Source organism: Anser cygnoides, chromosome 19 (genome assembly GCF_040182565.1).
Source record: "Anser cygnoides isolate HZ-2024a breed goose chromosome 19, Taihu_goose_T2T_genome, whole genome shotgun sequence".
Lineage (NCBI taxonomy): Eukaryota > Metazoa > Chordata > Aves > Anseriformes > Anatidae > Anser > Anser cygnoides.
Genome location: NC_089891.1, coordinates 8,923,381 through 8,940,023, shown reverse-complemented (window position 1 = coordinate 8,940,023; position 16,643 = coordinate 8,923,381). Strand labels below are relative to the sequence as shown.

Here is a 16,643-nt window from a genome sequence, read left to right as displayed (position 1 = left end):
CTCGGCGGTCCCGGCATGCCGCGGGGTGGGGGGGGTGAGAGGGAGAGGGCCAGGACGGTGCAGCGGGGCCGCCATTTTGTCTCAGCCTCTGCTGAGGGGTCGGTGGGGGAGTTTCGCGTTTTCCTGCGTGGTGTTAGCGAGAAACTGTTGGTTTGGGGGTTTTTCTGTCAAACCAGAGCGGGCAAAAAGCTGCTCGCTCTTAAACCGCTCGGTATAGCGGTTTGGGCCGTGATGAAGGTTTACTGGCCCGGGTTCCGTATCGCTCCCCTCGTGTTTCTCAATAAATGGCACTAACGCAGCAGCCGCAGCGCTCCGCAGGCGGCAGCTGCCCCCCAGCCGCCCTGCTCTAATGGTGGCTGCCCGTTACCGCCTCCCGGGGCGGGCGGGACGAGCTGAGGCGCAGCCCCGCGGGCCGCCCGCCCCTTCCCCGCCACCCTGCCCGGCATCAGGGGCGGGGAGCGGCGGCCGCAGGGGCCGGGCGGCGGCTGAGGGGCGGCGGGGGCCGGGATGCTGCCGGCGCTGCCGGATGGCGACGAGCGGGAGCTGGAGAGCAGCGAGGAGGGCGGCGCCGGAGAGGAGCGGCGGCCGGAGCGGCACGGCAGCACCTACCACAGCCTCTACGGCTACCGGAGCCGCAGGTGAGGGGCCCTGCGAGGCGGGTGTGCCACTGGTCCGCCCCGCGGGGAGGCCGGTTCCAGGCCTCTTCTGTTCCCAGCTGCTCGATTTCGCTTTTTTTGCTCTCCTGCACAAGATTTTGTTCTGTTTTTTTCCGTCTGATAATATCCTCGTTTCCTGCTCCCGCTTTAAAACGCCCCCAGGCAGTACCTTTCCCCACTGCCTGTTCTGCCTGTATGTTATGGCTGTAAAAAACTAAAACTGATAAGAATTCCTTGATTTTAAGATCTTCACAGCAGGGAGCAGACAGTGGGGATGGCAGTCCCGGCAGTGCAGCGGCAGAGACACCCTCCAGCGAAGATTTCAGGTAAAGCCAATCTGCAGAACTACATAATCATCTGTTACATCCCATTTTGATGTCTTTGCCATATTGTTGTTCTAATGTAGATAATATATAACTAAAAATTGTAACCAATTTTAATTTGACAAGTTATGTTTCGACAAGCTGTGCAATATGGTTGTTGCTCTGTTACAACTACAGAAACAGAAATGAAGAGGGCCCGTGACTTTGTCATAGATGCTCAGGAGTTCAGCATCAGCTGACACCACAGCTCCAGACTTCTGGTCTAGTGGACAAACCACTGAATGCATTTCTGATGGGCCAGAAGTCAGAGAGTTATCTGTAAGCCAGGGAGAGATCACAGTGGTCTCCCTTCTAGAAGCAGGTGATGACTGCAAGCAAGTAGTTCTGCTCTTGTTTAGAGAAACAAAACAGTTACATTTGCTTTTTGCTAATGATTTCATCTTGCTTTTTAAAGCCTCACCTTGCTGGACACTAACTTACCAACTGAAGCAGAAACTGAATTGCGTAGTTTTATTGCTAAGCGTCTGACTAAAGGAGCCCTTTTTGAAGGGATGGGAAATGTAGCATCTGTGGATTTGAGGTAAAACATGCCTTTAAAAATTATTTATGAATGAGAAGCTCTAGGAAATACTGTCAGCATTGCACACCTTGCTATCTACTTTTGGACTTAAGTTTAGTTGTAATTACATGTTCTCAGTCTATTGCTGCTGTTAATAACAGCTGTACACAAATAGTACTTTTCTCTTTTTCTGGGTAGCTTTGAGAAAACTTCCATAGTAAATAATTTATGGCTTGCGTACTTAAAAACTGTTACCTGTATTTATGACTATTTCCAATTAAACTACTCTTAGTGTACTGTAGAACGAAAAAAGAGAAGATCTAAGATAGTTCTGTGTGTGACTATGAGAGCCTCCTGTGCTGGGATTGAAAATTACTTACTGAAGTCATATGTCCAGTTTTCACATTAATTTAAAGTAACGTACCTTTAACTATTTTTTTTTTTTTACTGCACAGCATACCAGAATATAAAGTTGGTTGTTATTACTGTCTTTTGAAACAAGAAAATCTTCTAGAAACACCAATACTGGAATCGGACATAAATGCTTCAGAATATGTGGTTTGTTTCCTGGGTGGCTCAGAGAAAGGTCTGGAACTATATCCTTACCTTTTTACGCTCCTTATCTGTGTGGATAGAGAAATGGTGTAAAAACGATGTTCTCTTTTTGTCCGTTTCCTGCTTGAAATGAGCCCATTTGTGCATATGTTCCAGTACATAACTGAAAATGTCAGTAACAACCATGTCCTGAAAGGGCAAAATACAGATTTTAGCTGATGTATCTTATTTTCCTTAAGAAGATACTTTCAGACTTGAGCTGGACAAATACATTCAAAGTCTCAAGCTAAGCCTTGATGTGGAGGTAAGGTCTAACTTTTCTTTTTTTTTTCTTTTTTTTGAGTAGTGAATATGACTTTTTAAACAAATTTATTACTCAAGCAGTCCAGAAGAATTATATAGGGACAAAACTCTGGGAGAGATACATACTAGCTTCACTGCAGAGATTGTGAATGTCTTAAGTACTGACAGCCACGCAGGTTAGAAGGGGAAAAAAAAAAAGATTTTTTTTTGTCAGTCATAAATTGCGTAAAGGTTACCTGTAGCTAGCTTGAGAGAGAAGAATGACTAATAAAATATAATGGTCTACAGGAAAGTTATCCATGTCCACTTAGATTTTTACCACTTCTGAACATTAAAGAAGGATTTTTATTGGTGGGTCTTGTCACAATTCTTCTAACGGAAACTATGTGTTTTAAGTTACTGTTTCATCCTGTCTGCTGGTGCACTCTCTTTGCTCAGTAGATCTGCTAATATATTACAGATTTTTCTACTATTTGAAATGTGAAATCCTTCGTAGCTTATATTCCAAAAGGTGTAGCTTTAAATGTCAAACTCATTATTTTAGTCTAGTATTGTTTGAAATGAAAAAGGATTTGATATTCAAATATTTTAGGTTTAATAAATTATTAACAGGCTTCTATTTGTGTAGAAATCTAATTTGTAGTTAAAAGCTTTGATGTTTCAACTTTTTACAGCAAAAAAACTTGGAGACCTATGTTAACCCCTATTTGAGAAGCTGGTTTGAGAATTCCATATGCCCTATTCAAAGAGTAGTACAGCTCTTTCAGGAGAAACTCACCTTCTTGTTACATGCTGTAAGTGTATTTTCAAACTGGGTAACTAAAAAGGGTTCAGAAGACATCTCAGTGACTGTAACGTGTTTAAAATGTTTCTTACATTTGCTTTCTCAAACAGGAGTAAATAAGGAACACCATTTGTTTTGAAGTTCAGGACAAGTTCTTCTTTCCTGCTTTATTGCTAAGGATGCTTAGCAATTTTTTTCATCAAGACTCAATAAACTGTAATTTTTGTAGTTAACTAGTTTTAAATTACTTAGTAGTGTCCAAGTAGAATGAGAAAACTAGACGTGGTCTGAGCAAGCTGTCCTTGCTATAATCCCTGTGAGTCAAAAGGGCTGTTACATTGCCTGTATGCTTCATGTAATTCCCTGGTACAAAAAAATAAAATTAATCCTAGCATTAGCCCGTGAGTTTAAGAAGATTTTGGATGGAATAGCTAATAAAGTGTAACCAGTGTATTTCTTCTGAATGCAAAGACAGCTGCAATGATTATGATATGGAATATTTCCTTTCTACTCTTATTCTGAAAACAGTAAATGTGAAAGTACTATGTTACATACTTATTGCTAGTAACTACAATATAGCAATAGAAGTAATATCCAAGTTGCATTTAGCTTTTTAACTTTTGTTTGTTCATTTTAAGGCATTGAGTTATACTCCCGTGGAAGTAAAAAATGCAGATGAAAGAACAGAAAAAGACATTAACAGGTAAGGATACTTTTGAAATGAAGGTACCTGTGAATAACTTGGCTTCTTTGTATGACACCTTCCTGTTCTTGCTGTTCTGAAACTATAGAAACAAGCAGTTCACAAGAGCTTTTTGTGTCAGGTTTCTGGCAGCTGCCAGTCTCCAAGGACTTGTTCAGGAAGGCACAATGACCTCCTTGTGCATTGCCATGACTGAGGAACAGCACAAGTCAATGATTTTGGACTGTAGTGGACCCCAGCCTCAGCTGCACAATGCAGGTGAGATTACAGCTGTTATCCCCCTTGTATCCCTCAGCTGCTGAGAACCCTTAACCTTAGAAGTAGTTGAGGATATTCAGCAGCTCACAGATTTATGCCCAGAAAGTCTGGTTTCTGTCTGGAAACTAGAACACCTGTTTACCTGTGAGGTAGCAGACCATTTTTTTTAACCTGTGGTAGTTTGCAGACCATGAAACTATGATTTTTACACTTCAGGGAAGCTGCAAAATTATTGTAAAAAATCCAACCAGAAAAAAAAAAGTTCTGAATTCAACAATCAGAACAGAATTTCATATAATCGTTGTATCTATGTTTGCTTTTCTACATGTACTGTTTTTCTTAAGTCTTAACTCCTGACCCAGGTATATTATTACCGGTTGATGTACAAGAGCACTTAAACAAGGTGAATGCAGTTATATATCTATGTTGAGCCCATTTCCTTTTTGCTCATTTCTGTGTTCCTGAACACATAACAGGGAGCAACAGATTTTGTGAGGACTGGATGCATGCTTTTGTAAACGGTGCCGAAGGTGGAAATCCATTTCTCTTCCGGCAGATTTTGGAAAACTTTAAATTGAAGGTAACTGTTCATATTTGTTAAAGACCTGGAACAGACAACGGGTTATTGAGGGACAAGGTTACTGCTTTTGCACCAAAGAAGAGTTTTAGGTTACTTACAATGTCTGTACATCATTGACTAATTACCTCTAAAGTTTAATTTTAGAACTGGCTTACTGTAGTTGACAAGACTAGAATGTAAAGCAGCATGAAAGTTTCTTCAGCAAGTACTCCAAAGGCCTTTTCTCCTGTTTCAAATAAAAACTTTTTTTTTCCCTTAAAATAGTGTTAGTTTGAGCTTTGTACATACAGTATTGTATAATTGGGTAATATGCATTCAGTTTTTTATACTTAGGTGACCTGTCATAATAGAAGAGGTAAATGCTTGATACTGCAACTCGATAATGTCCACATCTTCTGCATTGTTAGAGTAATAGCGGTAATATCCATCAATGACATTACTCAATTCTTACATTACTCTTGAATAGTAGTATAAAATTCTTTACTTCTACTGCTATTCTTCCTGCACTTTTCTATGTTATTTTCTTTCCATGTAGAAGGATAAGAAAATTCTCTATAACTGTCTTTCCAGGCTATACAAGACATTAACAACCTGAAGAGGTTTATTCGACAGGCTGAAATGAACCACTACGCCTTGTTCAAGTGTTATATGTTTTTAAAGAACTGTGGCAGTGGAGACATCCTTTTGAAGATTGTTAAAGTAGAACATGCAGAAATGCCAGAAGCCAGAAATGTAGTGACTGTCCTTGAGGAATTCATGAGAGAAACAGCAGTGGCTTAAAATTATCTAAATTATTCGACACTTGTTGGAGGGTATTGTATAAATCATTAATTTCTTCTTTGCAGCTTAGTTTCACTATTGAAGAAATTTTAATTTATATTTACAAGTATTACCCAAGTCAAACCTAAGTTGCAATTTCAACTACTTTTTTTTTTTTTTGGAGAAAGCAGTATGAGTTTTTTTTATTGTGATTTACACATTAAAATGTGTAATTGTGTTTTAATGTGATTTACACCAGATCTTACAAACTCACGCATGGTTTTCAGTGCTTACCAGATTCTCCAAATGACTTGTGTTCTTTTTCTGACAAAGTCATGACATTTGTTTTTACTGTCATTGTATGGAAAAGAAAAATCCCTTAGCTCACGAGCATTTCGGTGTTCTAGCTATTTTAAATATATTTGAAATTATCATGTCTAATCATTAAGATCTGGTTAGTTTTAATAGAAAAAGAAGCACAAACATTTGGATAAATCATAACAAATGAGTTCATCATTGTCTCTTCATATAAGAGAACAGGGGTAACAAGTCTGTAGCTAGTTTCTACGTTCTATTTTCAAAGCAGCAGTTTGTTCTCCTACTAAATAAGCAACTTGTTAATTGATAGGAAACAGAATTGCCTGAAGACTGAACAGAGTTTTAGGAATCAGTTTGCATGTGCTTCTATCAATGTATATATATGCTGGTCAGGCATGTTAAATTCCCAGGCTAGATGATGAATTAAATTCTTCATTAGTTTGCATTTTTTGTGATCAAGATCTTCTTTGTACATTCCTAGTACCCAGTTTGCAAAATTGAAAATAATCGTTTTCCAGTAGTGAGTAATTAATTCTGAAGATTTTGTAGGTGCAATATTAACTTAATAGAAGCTTTTTCAGAAATTGAAGTAAACTAAGTTTCCAAATCAATTATTCAGACTTGAAAACACTTGACTGTATTTCAGCAATGAATTCTTATCCACATCATGGGACATTCAGACAATAGAATACTTGAATATCTTTGCCTACAGATGGAATCAAAACTAGCAAGGTCTCTGGGTGACCATATAATTGAGGACTATTTCTGCAATCTGATATAAGCAAAAGTGCCTACTGCTTTCCTTTGCAGCAGAGGGTGTTTGAATGCCTAACTTGGAACATTTGAACAACTCTCCCATTCAAGGCCTGAAACACCAACTATAACAATCTCCCTGATGCAGTTAAGTTTGTTTGTTCTGCCAGTCCTGTATACTGTGATAAGTCAAAAGCTTTCCGGTGACGGTGCTGTGTTGGACCTATAATAAGGCTTACAATAAAAGGTATTCAAATCCTTAGTAGTGTGTCTACAGTGAATTACACGTGAGTGTTGTCCTTGATGCCTCCTTTTAAAATACTTCATTCACACAATGGAGGGGAGTTGCTAGTGGAGGTGCTAGTGTAATGTGCAGGAGTCTGCAACTGTCATAGTGACAGCAGGGGTGACACGTAACATATATGGGAAGGTCAGAGAAGAAAATAAAAGTATTTGAAAAAAATTTACTCTCATCTGTATCAGCCTTGAGGAGTAATAGTGTTTTCCTTCAGGGTATTAATGAATGAGTGAAACAATACCTCTCAATAAAACGTCACTGTCTGCTGCTCTTACATGTTTTTAGCAAAGTTGGAGCACTGATCATTTAGTATTTTGCCTGATCAGGAGTTAAGTGCTCAAAAAAAAAAAGTCCAAAAACTGGTAGCTGGAATCTGGCAGTAGCATAAGAAAATCATCCTACTCATACTCTCCTGTCCTTGTGCCTCCAGCTGAGAGGAAAGTTAGGCCACAGAACCCTACAAGGCCAGATATTACATGCGATAGCTTTAATATTTACAAAAGCATAAGTCAGTCACAGCAAGGTGGTGATAAACCTTTCCTGAGCTGCAACCAGAAACACTTACTTAATGTAGTCTTCATCCCTGGAGGTTTTCATGAACAAACTGGATGAAGTGCTGAACAACCTCTGTCCTCATGAGCAGGAGGTTGGACTAGAGAGCTGGTGAGGTCCTTTATAACCTGAGTTATCTTATCATCCTGTAGCCTGTACTACACTCATTTAAATTAGATTTTTGTTTTATTTGCTATATCAGTGATCACATATTACTTTAAAATCCAGATATTTTTAACCTTCACCTATAAAACTTTCCTTACTGTAGTTCAGGCTTCTCCTCTACAAGGTAATGAATTGATCAGTATCAGTCCCACTGAATTTACACGCTCTTATAAAAAGACTACAACTGGAAAGCTGCAGTAACAGCTTTTTCTGTTGCGAATTGCTTTTGCTGAATTTTGCTAGCACTGAAGGTGGCTGGCATGAAAAATGTAACTGCTTTCTGCAGCCTTTGTTTTACCATCACTTTGCTTTTATCAGCTTTACAGTGACTTTGCTATTTTGCTTAATTTTCAAACCTGTAAGATTTATATTGCAGTTTTTAGGATTTGACTTAAAACCCTTGGGGCAGGGGATGGGGAGCAGCAAACCAGACGTGTTAAGAATGCAAGTTTACCTTTAGCTGACAGAGACCTCTCACAGTTTGAAAGATCGGGGTCTGGTTTCTTTTTTTTTTTTGTCTGTCTCTCCCTCCCTCCCCCTTGAGAAGTAGCATATAAACCAATTAGTATTTCTCTTTCCAACACTTAAGAGCAGTGCTTACTATACAGCATATGATTGGAGTTATGGGAATAAAATAATGAGTTGTATGAGTTTGTATGATCAAGGATGAGTCCCAAGGCTGCCAACTTTTGGCTCCTTTCCTGCAACAGATTTTCTGGAATTGGTAATAATCTGTCCTTCGGTTTGCCTTTCTAAAATTATTTTAACCGGCTAGAAAAATATATAGTTTTAACAGAAACCAGTTCCTGTACTAACGGACAAAAATAGATGAAAACCTACCTTACTTACCCTTTTGCAGAAATTCCACAGCTAGTGAATAAAGAACTTTAAATGCCTCAGAAAGCTCAATTAAACACAGAAAACTACTAGGAAGAGTTGAATCCTGCATAGAGTAGCAGTAGTCTGCCTCCCCTTAGGAGTAACAAATCTGGCAGGGACTGCTGCTAGTTACATTTTCATTTCTTCAATTTATACTTTAACACAATAGTTCCCAACAAAAACACAAAATGTTTTTCAAAATAAGCCTTCCCCTTTTATTTAACAACTAAATCATTCAGAGATTTGCTGCAGAACTTCCTGGATACATTGTTCTCACTATTGGATCAAGAGATGAGAATGTATTGGTTCTGAGATTTTAAGTCTGATGTTAAAAGACAACAACCTTCCACCCCCTAACCCCCCCCACTTTTTTTTTTTTAAACAGTCTAATGTACTTGGTCTTCAACTTCCCCTCAGTTTTGAGGTCACTACTGCTTTAAAGCTTCAGTTGTTAAATAGTGGGACAAGACCTGAATTTTTAATACCAGTCACAAGCTATTTCTGCATCCTTGTTATACCTCATGGAGAAATACAGCAGCAGTTCACTTCCCTTTTATCAGACACTTCTAGAGAGACATAAAAATGAGTTATCAATGTCATTATTAAAAGATTACATTTCAGAGCTCAAAACAAATTGATCTTTGGTTAAATAGTTTGTTAACTGTAGACAAACTTACAAAATTGTCTTCGAAAGTTTTTTCTTGGTTGATTTTTGGCATGTGATGTAAAACAGCTCTACTTGATTAAAAAAGAAACAAAACCAAAAAAATCCACCAACAAAAAATTTAATGGATTCTGCACTCAAATAATATTGTTACAACAAAAATATACAGAATGTACACAATACAAAAATATTTGGAAACATATCATAGCGTGTTACCTTGCAAATATAATTGTTTTACTTGACCTTAACAGGTAAGTTACATTTGTTCAGTATTTTAAGGCAGAAAATTACATTGTTTAGTGCTTTGTGTTTAACATTTGGATGTGTTGTTAAGATTAGTAGCGTACGCAAAAGAAAAGCTGCACAAGTCTAGCTTTATTTGCAAACTAATCAGACACTCTGGGGGAGTCAGGAGACAGCCAGTGACTAACATATCTATTAAGCTCACTGGAAATTAAGTGGGGTTTTTTTGCTACTTAAATGAGGCCTGCAGAATATTTTGTGCTCTGTATTGTAAAGTACCCTGAAACATAAGTTTTCTGGCATTTCAAAAATACCTCATTAGAAAACTTTTTCCAATTAAAAGCTATTGATTAATAGTGACATTACAAATACATTTACCTTTAAACAAGCTTTGTTTCTGTCTTACATGTGATTCTTTCTTTATACAGCTGCACTGTTTTCATTTACAACCAGCTCTCAGCTTCAGTGATCACAAAAGGAATTTTTGAGCCATGTTACAGAACACTGTGAAGCAGCCACTACTATAAAAGAAACACAACAGCAGTGATATTCAGAAAAGAGGCTAAAATCCCAGAAGTGCTTTTGTTCTCTGGATCCTAGTTTGCCTCCAGAGGTTGCTGGTGTTGAACTGCATTCATATTTTCCAGTTTCACTTCAGGTAAAGCCAGTGGATGGGGTTTCTAAAGCAACTGGGCTGAGCTTGAATCCATATAAATGGATAAACTGAGTTCTTTATTCACTGAAGTATGTGTGAAAATCCTACCCACGATCCTGTGAGACTAAATATTGGCACAAAACAGCAGCTGTCTTGTAAGGTCAGCAGAAAGCTGTTATTTTTGTCTCAGCTCTAAACATGTCAGATTCCATTCTTCATAACCCAATTCAAATTGAAACTATCTAATCGATTTAAAACGTAAGGGCAGTATAATCCTCAGAAGGAGCAAGGTCTTGGGACACAGAATCCCTAAGCTTTATTTCTACTACAGCAGCCTCCGAGAATTAAAATGTCTCTGGCCTCCCCCTTCTCCATTGATAAAATACTTCCTCCTGCTAAAAGAGCAAGTACTGAAGAAACACAATATGCCACATAAGTGCTAATCTTCCCCATTAACTAATGGGGAAAAAAAATGACGTGAGATGTTGGCTTAAAAACTCAAAAGTGAATTCATCAGCATTTCTACTACTCTACACCTCACTCAGAGATTGTTTCTGGTAAGTTCCTCTTCTATCACTCCATTCCAACCCTCCCCCTCTCTTCCTTATAGAATTACTGATGTGTGCAAAATTAATCTCTACCTGCATCCAAATATTTAGGAATAAAAGTGCCATTTGCAAGTCCCATTGACGTTGCTCTACCAGTTTCTCTTCCACTGTCTTTCCCATAGCTGTCTGAGCTACTTCTCAGGTCTCCTGTGGAATGAGAGATCAGCAAAAGGCTCTGAGTTGGACCCCGTCTGTGTTGTCTCCCTGCGGCCGGCAGGTGTCCCTGAAGGAGCTGTACAACCAGCACCCCAGGCTGCGCTACTGCTCCCTGCACCCATCCTCTCTGGACCAGTGCTGCAATATACTTACTAAGTGGGAAGTCCTGCACAGAAACGGCTTTTTTTTTTTTTTTTTCCATGTGCTGTGTCCTCATTCAAGGACACAGGCATAAAATAGCTTCCTCTAACATGCGCTGTCTCAAATCTGTGCATTGGTAACAGTCCTTGTCTTTCTGGCACTTCACATCCACACAAAAGATTCATATTTTATCCAATTCATGTAAAATCTTGTCAGCATCTGAAATAAAACCAAAACAATCACCAAAAGCAGTCCCTCAGTGGATGGCTCCTTCAGGAACACATTGCTGACTGTGATAAGTTGGAACCACAAATGAGCAGGATGGAGAATATTAAAGCTCTGACATAAGCCAGCAGCATCAAGGACATCTGGAGGTAAAAGAAAAGCGTTTGCTGTTAGCTCTCTGGCGCTGCAGCACTGTGGCACTCCTGGGTGCATTAAAAAACAAAGTAACTGGGTTTCCTGATACTCTGTAAAAATATAACAAATTTTCACAATATCGGTTTAGTAATATAAACAATTATAAAAACTTAAGCACTTCATCTGCTAAGAATCTATCAGCTTATGGAGTCAGGAGCAGTATTACAGGCTCTGCATATGACCTGCTCAATATAAGGGGAGACATTTCAGCTCTGATGAACAGGAATGTGAGAGGGTTTCATTTCTTCAGAATAAATCTAGTGCTGTTCTGAAGTCTGACCTTTCTGATCCCGAGGGCTGCTTGTAGATTTCCTCAGACAGGGCATGGGACGACAGGAATGGAAGTTGCAAAGATAAACAATAGTTTAAGAGAAAAAGTCAAAAGCTCAAAGTGAGAGTTTTTTATTTTTTTGATTTTTTTTAAAATTAGTTCATGTAAACTATGTTGACTTACGGATGAAGGACCAAAGAAGGGCACCTGTACTACCCTATGCAGCTCCCTTGTTCTCCTGAGTAAAGGCAAAGATATATTGGCCAGGGTGAGGCTGATGAAGAAAGTGGCAGCCCTCGAACCTGTAGCTTGCTGCTTCACCACAGAGCACATCACTGGCAGGCACAGAAAGCTTTCTTGGGAGGAAACTGATGGGTATTAAGTAGCTTTTGGCTGAGAAACAAAAAATAAAAGTTAATCAGTGCATACTGTACTCTGACAAATTATAGACAAGATAATCTGGGATTTATTGATATTTTCTAACTAGAATTTCAAAGTTTTAGGAAAACTTGCAAGGGAACTCCCACTTCCTGCTCAACTTTGGTTTAAAGGCATCTGCAATCAGAAAGGTTGCATAACAGGTGAGGAAAGAATGTCCTCCTTATGCATTACCATGCTTTCCTCAGTATTCTAGTTCCCCTCCTTCCTGTTTGCCTATGTCTCCCTACGTCTCCACCAGTATGAAACTCGCTGGCAAGCTCCTGACCTGAAGCAACACATGTAAACTCTTTCGACTGCTTTGAGCTGGACCCAAACTGCAGAGATAAAAATAGAATAGGGAATCAGTCCTCTTCTTTGAAATGAATGGAGCTCTGACCTTTGTACCTTGATCTGAGGGCCCATGAAAAACATGCCAGCCATGCAGAACAATAAAGGTGCTGTTGCCCTCAGAGACTCCATTTGTGTGCACAAAGGTGGCAAAACTTGTTCCTTTTGCAGACAAGACTCATTCCAGGTTGTAGAAACACTTTCCTTCTCCCCCTTCTCTTTCACCGAGGCAATAGGATTTTTACTAGCAGATACTGTGGGAGAACTTCAGCCTTCCAGAGAGATTTTTGCTATAAAGGCAAGTAAGTGGACAGCTGATGAATTCTCAAGAATTTCCCTTCTAGAAAGCGAAGCTCCCACTAGTTTGTGGTATTGTCTGGCAGCACCATTTACACAGATGAGAGAATAAAGCCTGTGATACAGAAACCCTTCACTACAGAGAAAACCGAACTGCTACACTGCCCATGAGATGTGCTGTGGAAGGCTCTGGTGGCTGGGCACAACATGCAAACAGAAAAAGGAAAAAAAGGAGCTAGTCTAGGCCAAACCGGGTGGGCGTAGCGGGGAGAAAAGGAAGGCATCCACATTTCTCAACTGTGGTTTGGCAGCTCTCTAAAGTAAGAAGCGTAACAACAAACACCTTACAGAGGCATGCACCATACAGACATTCCAGTCTGGCTCCCAGGTCCATGCAGGCAGCGTGCATCATGCTGCTGTATGGGCTGTGCTACAGACCAGATTCCTAAAACCTGGGCTTGACCTATCCTAAGCAAAAAGGCATCACTGCAACTGACTGCTGCTTGAAGCCCCTGATCTTCCATTGCCTCAGAAATACTTGCCATCCTCAAAACGTAGCAGTCAATTTAAAATCAGCTTTATCACTTTCACAATGATCACTGTAACACTCTTCCCACTTCAGGTTGAAACCGGTGGTATAAAACCTGATTCAACTCCACTGACTTGAGTGGACAAACCTGGCACCAATCAGAGTGCATGGCTGTGAAGTCCCCACCCTGTGCTGCTGCGGGTGATCCAGGTCCCACTTACACAGCAAGAGCCTGCTGGAAGAGTGTTACAGGCCACATGTTGTTACAACAATATGCCCAGAAACAAAGTGAGAAGAAAGCAGCACCTGATTGTCAACTGATAAAATCACAAATGAACATTTGCCCTTCTTTTCTTCATCCCCCAGGAAGAAACCCCAGTCACACACTGTAGCTACAACAGGCTGGGGGGAAAAATAAAAATCAAGCAAAATATGCACAGTAAAAGTCACCTCTGGCTGAGTGTCCATATCACTCTTTAGAGTTCCCAAGGTTTATAGTGCAATTGCGTATGACCTGTATGGCCTGTAGTTGAAGACCAGTCTCCACCGCTTTGGGTGATCAAGATTTGCTGACCCCTTTGAAAGGTGCGTAAGACAGGTTTCACCAGAGGCTTAATTTTCATTAAGGAATCATTCAAGTAATTAGACAGTGGCACTGGTATGGCTGAACAGTCAGATGTATCCGTAGAAACCAAATTCAATCTGCCTTGTGAGTATCGTGCAAATCTCTAGTTACTAATTGACTGCTCTTTTTCCCTTCTAACGTTCAGTAACTTTGAGGAGACTCATTCAACAACTGGCTGCAATTCCAACACTGACTCGGAAAATGCAAATATCCCATACAAAATATTGATGTGTGCTAACAAACCAAGTGATAAATGCCCAGTTTCAAGCTGCCCAGTGGGAGCCCTGACAGTGAAGAAACTGCAGGGTCCAGACCAGGCAGCACAGTACCTGCTAGATTTATGAACAAACAGATCAATCCATTCACTCGTGAGATCTTTAAGTGTCTCCTTCAGCACACACTTGTGTTCAAAATAATCGTCCTCCCCTAAGCTAAATATAAAAATAGATCCTCCATCTTGGCTCATATAACTTAGCTGGCAGATGACTTCTGCTCTCCAGAGGTTTCTGTCCCATGCATTCAAGGAGGGGGAGGTAGTTTCAGATCCAACAGGCTGTAGGCAAAAATGTTCCAGAAGATGGCAAACACCACGAAAATGAGATAAATAGAAAGGAAGATCCACCACAAAGTCTGATCTTGGAGTCTCTGCTCATAGTTCCTCAAGATGATAACTCCAAGGGTGATTCCAACCATCACCCCTCCCAGGTGAGCCATGAAGCTGGGGTGTGGGCATGGAGGGTAAGCAGAGGGATGGAATCGCAGCCACACAGCTCTTCCAAATTCAAAACTCACTGGAACAAAAAAGGAAAACCAAATTAATTGTATAAGTATATCCCTCCTTAAGTCCATCTTTCAGGCAGTGCTACAGCCCTGAAGAGACAGAGTAAAAGAGAAACCACATGGGTTTTTTTTCCAACCACAGTTGTGTAAGGCACACAGAGATGAGGTCTACCCAGTGGATGGTAGGTGGTCTGGACTTGCGGAAGAGTAGACAGGTGAAGGAATATTCCTGTTCCAAAATTTATATCAAAATCATTTAAAAAAGGCCTCTTCCCTCTGTTAGACATTGAAGACAATTGTCTGTGATGAACAGACAGCTTAGTTTCCCTTATCATGCCACCCTAGGGATAGGATATGTCTGGAAGATAATTCATTAATATGTGTATAATGCTGTTGCCGTCCCAGATAGAAAGTGCTCTAGGATGCCTAAACATGAGCATTATGAAAGCACTGCTTGTTTGTGAATTCAAAGGCAAGATGCCTAAGTCCCAGATCTTCACAAATGCCACAAGCTACAGATGTTGGCTAACAACAAATCCTCATTTACAAATGCTTATGTTGAAAGCCAAAATCTGCATTTGAGAGTGATGTGGTTTCTGCTGCCAGAAGGTCCAGCTGCAAGTTCCTACCAAAACTGCTGCAAAGCCAAAACACCCTGAATCAGCACAAACCCTTATGACAAGGACAAACAAGACAGGATTGCATGTGTGCCAAGTATTGCACGATACTTACTACAGATCAAGGCAACAGCCATGCGCAGCAGTTTGAATTGGCACTTCATTCCTGACCAGTTCTGGAGAAGAGACAAGGAAAACAAAGTGATGCTGCATGCAAACCTGGAGCGATTTTACATTCGGATCTGTACTGGAGGAGCATCAAGGGCAAACATCCCTTGGAACACATCCCTTTCATTGCCTTTACCACCTAGCTGTGAATTTTCCACTCACCACACCACACATAGATCTGTCAATCCCAGAGGACATAGCCATAAAGAACCTATTATAGACTTGTCCAAGTTATGGACAATCCATCATTTCTTTGCCTGGCAGTCTTACTGACTTCCCTTGCCTGAGATCCAGCTGGCCTAGCTCTGTCCCTGACACCAGCCCGGCCTTTGGCTGGCCTTGCCATTCTCCAGAGGTTGGGAAGAGCTCCCACTAGCCACTGGCAACCACAGACAAAAGAAACAACAAAACAAAGAAACAACAAAAGCAAAGAAACAACAGATAATGGAGAAAGATAGGTGCTACTGTAGCAATTGCTAAATAGATTTGGAGGATTCCAATGAGTAGTGAAACGACAGGCCATTTTACATTATAAGAAGTCTGGGAAGGTAACTGGTGAATACTCTCCACACACCTCTGGCAGAGCTTGTTCCTCTAAAGCAACAGCTCCTTTGTCCCCCTCTGACCCTGTGAATCTCAGTGTGAAGAACCCATGTCTGCATTACCACCCTATGAGGGAGAACAAACACCCTCCTGGTTCTCTTTGACACAAGACACTGAAGAAAACCTGTGTAACAGGAGGCATTTCACCAGCAGAAACACTGTAACATAGGAGCATGTTCTCCCCTCCACTCCTTAGCTCTGTCAGACACTCAAGTGACTTAGTTTGGCAACAGCCCCCAGCTCCTTCATGCTTTGAAAAGCTTGAAGACAGCAAAGGAGACCTATTCTGCGCAGGAAGCTGCTCACTCCCCCTACTCCCAGACACCACAAAGGCTGCCTGGAGCAGCACCATTGCGGGTTGCAGCCCAAGCCTACTGATTTCACAGCATACAAGCATTAAACACAAGGTTTTCTCTTAGGTTTGACACAAGTATCACCACACACACGCATGTTTTCCAGAGCGCACACAACAGACCTTCTGTCTCTACTGCAGCCAACTCGCATTATCATCCCACTCAGACCCCAGGGAAGGCTGGATTACCATCATTTTTATGGCTATTCTGCTCTGAAGTTGCTGGTACAGGACAGACATGCATTCCTGAACCACTACACATAAATCCTAATCAGATAAAAAAAAAAAAATAAAAAGCTTT

General features: G+C 40.6%; 2 protein-coding genes across 22 annotated transcripts in view; one reads left to right on the top strand and one right to left on the bottom strand.

The window, feature by feature from the left end:
• Positions 1–84: 84 nt before the first annotated feature.
• On the top strand, positions 85–6,813 carry C19H17orf75 (chromosome 19 C17orf75 homolog). The gene is made up of 10 exons (XM_048064646.2): positions 85–638; positions 902–982; positions 1,434–1,559; positions 1,994–2,134; positions 2,340–2,397; positions 3,071–3,190; positions 3,819–3,883; positions 4,005–4,141; positions 4,618–4,721; positions 5,292–6,813. The coding sequence occupies exons 1-10, from the start codon at positions 508–510 to the stop codon at positions 5,499–5,501; spliced, it is 1,173 nt and encodes a 390-aa protein (XP_047920603.2). The 5' UTR covers positions 85–507; the 3' UTR covers positions 5,502–6,813.
• A 2,369-nt stretch (positions 6,814–9,182) lies between these two features.
• The window catches only part of RHBDL3 (rhomboid like 3), a 72,154-nt gene continuing 64,693 nt past the window's right edge, over positions 9,183–16,643 (bottom strand). For 11 of the 21 annotated variants that reach the window (XM_048064631.2, XM_048064638.2, XM_048064637.2 and 8 more), the window contains 2 exons: positions 15,335–15,395; positions 9,185–14,613 (listed from right to left, as the gene is read on the bottom strand). In XM_048064631.2, the coding sequence (XP_047920588.1) occupies positions 14,342–14,613; positions 15,335–15,395 (333 nt within the window). In that variant the 3' untranslated portion in view covers positions 9,185–14,341. Of the gene's footprint in view, positions 14,614–15,334; positions 15,396–16,643 lie in introns of all 21 variants that reach the window. The other 10 variants (XM_048064635.2, XM_066980112.1, XM_048064629.2 and 7 more) reach the window with 8 other exon arrangements.

Excerpts from the sequence above, each read along its gene's own strand:
- C19H17orf75 (XM_048064646.2), top strand. The coding sequence starts at position 508 with ATGCTGCCGGCGCTGCCGGATGGCGACGAGCGGGAGCTGGAGAGCAGC. Across the intron at positions 983-1,433 it reads CCCTCCAGCGAAGATTTCAG|CCTCACCTTGCTGGACACTA; the intron begins GTAAAGCCAATC and ends TGCTTTTTAAAG. Across the intron at positions 2,135-2,339 it reads TCAGAGAAAGGTCTGGAACT|TTTCAGACTTGAGCTGGACA; the intron begins ATATCCTTACCT and ends TTAAGAAGATAC.